The sequence below is a fragment of the Sinocyclocheilus anshuiensis genome, unplaced genomic scaffold, assembly GCF_001515605.1.
Source record: "Sinocyclocheilus anshuiensis isolate Anshui unplaced genomic scaffold, SAMN03320099.WGS_v1.1 scaffold415, whole genome shotgun sequence".
Taxonomy (NCBI): Eukaryota; Metazoa; Chordata; class Actinopteri; order Cypriniformes; family Cyprinidae; genus Sinocyclocheilus; species Sinocyclocheilus anshuiensis.
The window spans coordinates 317,280-324,590 of record NW_015552655.1 but is presented as its reverse complement, the minus strand read 5'-3'; the positions used below and the strand labels follow the sequence as shown (position 1 = coordinate 324,590).

The window sequence follows — 7,311 nt, the reverse complement described above, 5'->3', positions numbered from 1 at the left end:
AGGTGCAACTTAGGGGAAAAGACAAAATAAATAACTTCACACTCACTTTTAAGCTTGTTTTTACCAATGTTGCAGCAACAAGTCTTTGTAAGGTACCAAGCAACATTAGCAATATCTGTGTACTCACAGATATGACAATTGACAGAGACTGAATACATAACAGCAAAAAGATGAACGAGTTTTGCTCAGTTATCACCATAAGGAATTTCCAATTATGATGGACTTTGTGTTCCTACATGTCCATCTGAACAAGCCACAATAAGCTGACTTAAACCTGAAACACATAAAAACAAAAAAATGGTAGCTATCTTGCCCTGAAGGCATTTCATAACACAGTATGAAATAATCAAAAATAATTACAAAGAAATCAACTAAAACCACAAATCCAAAGATGCCAACATTTATGGTCCAGACAAACATCTCATCTGTTCTTGATAGGCTTCCCCAGAAATGAGTAAAGAACAACAGGAAAACATTAATAGATAGTTTTCTTCAATTTTTTTTTATTATTATTATTTTTTTGATGTGCTGACAGTCCCATCATTGAGAATTACGTAACAATTATAATTTATTAAATATTATAGAATATTTTAATCATGTTAATAAATCCCTAATATTTTTATTTTAAAGTTTTATTTATTTATTTACTTAAATAATGTATGTTGTAGAGATTTGTTTAAGTGAAACAAGCAACAAATGTCCCTGGAAAATGACTGAGAATCACTGCTGTTTTTGGGACAAATACTTTTCCTTGAAAGTAAACAAAAAAAAAGAAAAAAAAGTAGATTTAACATTTTTTGTGTTATTTGTTCCTCAATGTGCTGTTTTGTCAGTATGATCATTATTTGTGAACTGGACAAGCTCTGTCTAAACAATAAACACAGATATATGAATATTTAGCAGTTAGTGTTTAATTGTCCTAGTCCAAAAAATATATATAATTTAATGGGTGTTTATGGCAGACACTTTCCTGTGCTGATGATAGTGTTTTATATAGTCGTCTGTCTCATATAAACTCATATTCACATGAGCCTGTGGCTTCATTAACATCCACTTTCTGTTTCCCTTTTGTGTTGTGTTTTCTCACAGATACAGATGAGTAACACATATGAGGAGTTTCCGAACCTACAGAAGCTCTTCACACACATGATGAAAAGCTGCGTGGTTCTGTCAGCTGGGAAAACAGGCTTTTGTCAGTTTTGTCAAAAAACATAAAGCAATAAACATGTAAGGCCCACAAGTGTCATAGAAGATAAGAAAACACAATCTAAGAGCTTTTGTGACAGTCTCAGATTTTAATCACTGTTTCTTCACCTGATGAATATGCAACATTTTCTCGTATGACCTCTAGATGGCAGCCCTTAATAATACAATCTAAAGTGTCCCATATAGCAGCCTCGTAGTGGCCATGATTTTACACACATAGGTTTATGATAAATTTCAATATTGTGGTTGTGTCTTTTACAATATTACTGCTACACTTTCAAATTTATCTTACTGCATAAACTGATTAGATTATACTGTTGCCAGTTCCAGGACAAATACTACAGTAAGCACCATACACTGTAAAAAAATAAAAAGTTGAGAAAACTTAAAAGTTTAAGGCAACCAGCTTCAGCAGATTTTTTTGTTTTCTCAAGTTGTTGTATTCAGTTTATACAACAAAAAGTTGAGAAAACTCAAAAAAGCTGGTTGCCTTACTTTTAAGTTTTCTCAACTTTTGATTTTTTACAGTGTAGTATTTTACATCAGTTAATTTAGCAGGTGCTGTTTATCCAAAGTAACTTTCAAATGAAAAAAAAATACAAGTGTGAGGATATAGATACAGTACAAGTCGGATGACAGTAAAATGTTAGATGCATGCAACAATTACAATGAATGATAATATATAGCTTTACATCATATCAAAGACATGTTTTGAAAGAAGCAGAAACATTTTCAGGATCTTGTTTTCAGAGTGTCAGCAGGGTTTGAGTAGCTAAGACATGATTTATTTATTTTTTTTTTATCTTAAGTATCCAGTTGCTCTTTGTTTTTCTTCTCCTGCTCTCTTCTTGATGTTTTCCAGTGTTTGGGCTTTTTCAGGCTCATTTATTTCCTTCAGCTTCTTAACCAGAAAATCAATGTGCTGAAGGATGAACAGTGATTCAGCATTGAGTGCGATCATCTGCAGAGTCTCCACACAGTCAAAAGCTTCATTCAAAAGCTTTATTTTCTCAATCTCTGATTCTTGCAGCTCTTTTTCATCATCCCTAATCTTATTATCATATTTCTTCTTTAAATCTTCAAATGTTCTCTTCTCCTTCTTTGTCGTTATTACATATATTTTTGCTGATTTGATATGTTTGCTGTAGTGGCATCTATGTGTGCACACTGTACAGTGATTATTTCTCATCGCACTGCACCATGAGAGATCAGTGATGAACCATGCTTTATCTGGGTAAACACAGTTCTCCTCACAGACGGTGCAGCATGTTGCCATTATGCCTACAGAATGATCAATATCAACCATCTCTTTGTAGCACACTTCAACTTCACACTCAAAGTTATTATTGTATTTGGCTTCTTGAATTTGTTTCAGCTCATTTTGCTTTATTTCCATCATTTGAACACAGGATTGTAAATTGGAGACTTTTGCCTCCAGCTGCTTCTGTTGTTGTAACACATCTCGAGTCATCTTCAGGGATTTTGGTTTTATTGTGTCAAGAAACTTGAACAATCCTGTCATTCCTCTAAAACTGTGATCCCATGATTGTTCCTGTATCATTTCATATTCTTCATCATCTTCTTCATCAGCAGTGTCTGACTGACAGTTGTTAAACAGGAAAAACACTGGCTGATTCTTGTCATTTACTGCACACTTGATTTCAGCCTCTTTAACAGCCGTCAGGGCATTTTTAGGTTGAAGACCATCTGAGTGTGTGAAGAGCAACACAATGTTTTCAGCAATATCTCTTCCAAATAAAGACTGAACAGATTTAAATATGTATTGTTGTCTGTCAGAGAGTCGATTCTGTGTTGCTTTAATCACCAGACACACTGCATATATTTCATCAATCCCATCTGCAGATTTACTCAAGCAACTAAGCAAATTCTTGCCGATGTCTTTATCAAGATCAGCTGCGCGAGTGTCTCCATATCCTGGTGTGTCAATGACTGTTAAATCGATTGGACTCTCTTGTAGATAAAACCCATAAACAGTGATTCTGGAGGTCTGACTGTGAACTGAAGTTCGGTCGCTCTGATCATCTGTGATCTCAAACCAAACTTTGTCTTCTCTCTGAACACCCAACATGTAGTTGATCATCGTATTGATAAGGGTTGTTTTTCCTGTTCCTGTTTCTCCCACCATCAGAATGGTTTTATGAGGTTTGTTTTTATCGCTCTCTCCAAAGGTCAATTGTCTATATGGTTCAGATTGCTCCAAATTATCTGCACTTGTTTGCAGACGGTATCGAGCAGGATTTCCATCTTCAATTAAGATGCTTTTTTTGATGAGTTCATTTTTGTCCTGTAATGTAAAGCATTAAAAATGTAATAGCAATAAAGACCATTATGTGTAAATGTTGTACAATGCTATATTTAAAATAAAAAATCGTAATTAAAATTTTAAATGTGCAGCAAAACTCAATCCAGAAGAGGTAAGCATTGTAAGTTTCTAGTTGAAAGGTTTTGTGTTATATATTATTAGATAGATAGATAGATAGATAGATAGATCATTAAATACATATCATACAGTACCTTTGTGTTTGTGATAACTGAGGTGACATCAGATTCAGTGATGTAGTTGAGTTTTCCCACTGCTGCACATTTAATACTGTACTCAGTATCTGGTCTGAGATCAGTCAGAGTCACTCTATTCTGGTTCTTTGACACAGTTTGAGATATCCAGTCTTTCTCCTCCTTCATTTTGTACAGTAATTTGAGCTCCTCTGTAGCAGGACACGGTGGAGACACTTTCAAAACCACTTGCCTACATCTGATATCGTCAATGATTGGACAGTCTGGTTTTGATGGAGGAGTGAAGCAAACAGCTTCATTAGATTCATTTTCATACAGCAGTATGCAGGAACCTGGACTATTTTCCATTTCTTTTGATGCAACAATAAACTTCACTGATTTGCTATTGTTTAAATCAATCATGTTTTTAAATACCTTCAAGTTGTTCCTCATAGTCTTCTGGATTTCAGGTTTGAGCCAAGTCTTGTTTTCAGATTCAGAGCTTTTCGCTCCATTTTTTCCTTTTGTTGAACTCAGGTAGGCCTTTTGTTTAGAAAGCAGCACATCTGGCCAGCCAAGTGATGTGAACGTGTAGCTGACCAAATGTTTAACTTCAAGATTCATCAAATTTTTATTGAGGTTGATTTCTCCCTTTACTTCAGGGTCATTCAGTTGTGTGAGCAATGATTTAATGATGTCAGATTCTTCATCTTTCTCTTTCAGCCATTGTTCAAGAGTGCTTCTTTCAAATGGAGATTGCTGATGATCATTTAGCAGATCGATCAATGCTGTATCCTCTATAAATTTTCCTCTTATCTTTGGTAAGAGAGAGCCAAGTTTCTTCATGAGACTCAACCTGCACTGGTAGCAGTTTTTCTTCATGTCATTGATTTTGTCATGAAATGCAGTAAATGTCAAAGCAGGTGTGTCTGTCAGAAGATCACTGCATTTCATCTCAGTCGTACTTAAACTCTCAATTACAGATTCAATGTCTGTGCTTAGACCTATGCTAATTTCATGCTGAAACTTCACAACTCTTGAGAAAAGTTTGTCCAAAGGATAAAGCCAAACTCTCAGAGGAACTGCAAGCTCTTTGTTTTCTCCCAGCAGTTTTGGGAGATCTTCAAAAACCTTCATAGCATCTTCAAAAGAGGTTGGATTACATGGCAGCTGAAAGTCGCCATAAAATGTACAGCTGAATTTTTGGGCTGCAGTCTTCTGATTGTCATTCAGATTAATGTTTGCACCTTCTGAAACGCCTTTTAGCTTCCCAAAGACAGCATTTACATCTACTGCTATCACCCTTTTGTCTTCATCTGAAGAAACTTCTCTATCAAAAACAAAGCAGGCATCTGCTCCATACAGCACTGCTGTCACTACATGTGTGGCTATATCATTGTCATAATGAGCCATTTCTCCAGAAGGAAAGTGGTTCATGATCAGTCCTTTAAACTCAGTGGTTGAATGATAATGTAATGTCAGTCTCTGTTGATTGAAAGATTCCTTGGTGTCTTTGAGATAACTGGCAGCTCCACTTACATTGATGAGTCCACCTAAAAGACTCAGTTTCAGACAACCATCAATATTCAGTAATCTAGATTTCTCCTCAATTGAGTCTGAAGCAGTGACTGTGAAAACTGTATTAATTTGGGCTGTATTGCGTATGTTCTGCTGCAGCTGCTCTTTACTCCAAAGTCTGATTCCTGTAATGGAGAAAATGAAGAATGTACATGTAAATACTTTATTCATTCATTAAACTGAATTTTAATCAGCTCCTTCACTTTTTTTTCCAGCAGACAACACCGCATTATTATTTTGTTTCTTGCCCCATTGGCCATTCTCTTCCATTTGCAGAGTGACTAACGAGTACAAATAATTCAAACCGTATAAGTAAAAAGAGAATAAAATAAACGATTAATGACAAGTAAATCAGAAATACAGAAAAAGACACAATTCTAATTATGGAATTATAATAACAGTTATAATGAAATATCATATATATAGTATTATATTCTTTATGGGGACTTAAAGGCTATAAGATCTGAATGAATGCTGGGAAAGACTTTTATTTAAGGCTGTAAAAGATTAAAATTACCTACTTTTTATATTGTACGTTTTTTACAACAGCCCCATAAATATTAAGCATTAAATTATTTTACTCTATTTTTTTTTTCATATGTCTTGAAAACATTAAAGGCTTAATAGATTTGGGACAACAGTTTCATTCAGCCCATCATATTGCAGCACCTGGTACTAGAACATCTCTCCTGCAGTCATACAACATCCCCAGCTGGAAGGGTCTTCCTAGACCTGCAGTTTCTATTGAATTCACTCCCACTGGATCCATGCTAGACAAAACACCGAAAAGAAAAAAAATCAACCGATGAGATTACTGAGAGGTTTGACCAATATTTTTTTAAAGATGTTCACAGGGATTCGGAAGTTGGTTCTTAAATATCAGGTTTAGTGCCATCTGGTGATCACAATGCACTGAAATTCCTTTTAAGTTCTTAGATTTTTAGTTTTGCAACTAATTCAGCTTGAATCACAGACTTTTATACTTTGTTCTATGTGCATAGATTATTTCTGGTGTGCTATTCTATTTTCGTTTTGTTAAATAGCGCAATTTACCTAAGGTATGATTGAATGGTTTCTGTAGGCTAACAGTCAGAGAAACAAAACAATTAAATACACTCAGTTTACAGTGCACAATAATGTAGCCTACTTCATGGGTTGGCTGCTGTTTTTGCGTCTTTTGTCTAATTGTTACAACTTACCCCAGCATGTGTTACAACCTACCCCAGTAGTGATGTAACAAAGGCACTCCATGTATTTGACAACTTATAGGGGCTGTGATATTCTTAAGTATGAATTGGAACCTTTTGTAGTGAACAAATGTGGGTGCTTTGTATAAAAGTTTGAGCACTCTAGCTCAAATTCAGTTAGTTACAGATGCTGAAACAAAGAGTGTTACAACCATTAAACAGGTTGTTTTTGAAAGTCAGCGCTTGAAATAAAACTCTTAATTTTCAGTGATGACTGCAGTATTTATAATGTTAATTATAGGCCTATTGTCACGGTTCACACACACACGAGGAACGAAGGAGCGAGGAGACACAGTAGAATAAGTCAAAAGGGTTTTATTAACACAGGCTGGGGATCACAGGACTCGACACATCAGGATGACGTTCAACGACTGGCAAATGGACAAGAACACACTTTAAATGCACAGGAACTGATGAAGGGAAGACAAGGAACACCTGGAACTAATGACAATTAACATAGGAACGAGACAGAGAAACTGGAAGACGGAGCACATAGGGAGCAAAGACACACACAAAACCTGGCCCAGAGTCTGACATTACTCCCCCCTCCCAGAAGGCATGGAAGGGGGGGGTGGGCGCTCTGGAGACCTCTAGGAGTAGGGTTACCAGACAGGAGGCCTCCAGAGTGGGGCACCATGGTGGATCTGTCAACTCTGGGCGCTCAGGCAGAAGAGGGACCACAGGAGGACATGGTGGTGCGGGGAGTTCCGGAGGTCATGGCGGAGCAGACTTCGAGGCCACGGCCTTGGCGTCTACGGCTGGAGCC

At 36.4% G+C, this 7,311-nt stretch overlaps 1 protein-coding gene across 1 annotated transcript in view; it reads right to left on the bottom strand.

Annotated features, from left to right (window-relative positions):
• Positions 1 to 1,772: 1,772 nt before the first annotated feature.
• The window catches only part of LOC107667199 (uncharacterized), an 8,324-nt gene continuing 2,785 nt past the window's right edge, over positions 1,773 to 7,311 (bottom strand). The window contains exons 2-4 of the mRNA XM_016458803.1: positions 5,968 to 6,068; positions 3,742 to 5,423; positions 1,773 to 3,511 (exon numbers count right to left, since the gene is read on the bottom strand). Coding sequence (XP_016314289.1) covers positions 2,006 to 3,511; positions 3,742 to 5,423; positions 5,968 to 6,067 — 3,288 coding nt within the window. The 5' untranslated portion in view covers position 6,068 and the 3' untranslated portion in view covers positions 1,773 to 2,005. The remainder of the gene's footprint in view (positions 3,512 to 3,741; positions 5,424 to 5,967; positions 6,069 to 7,311) is intronic.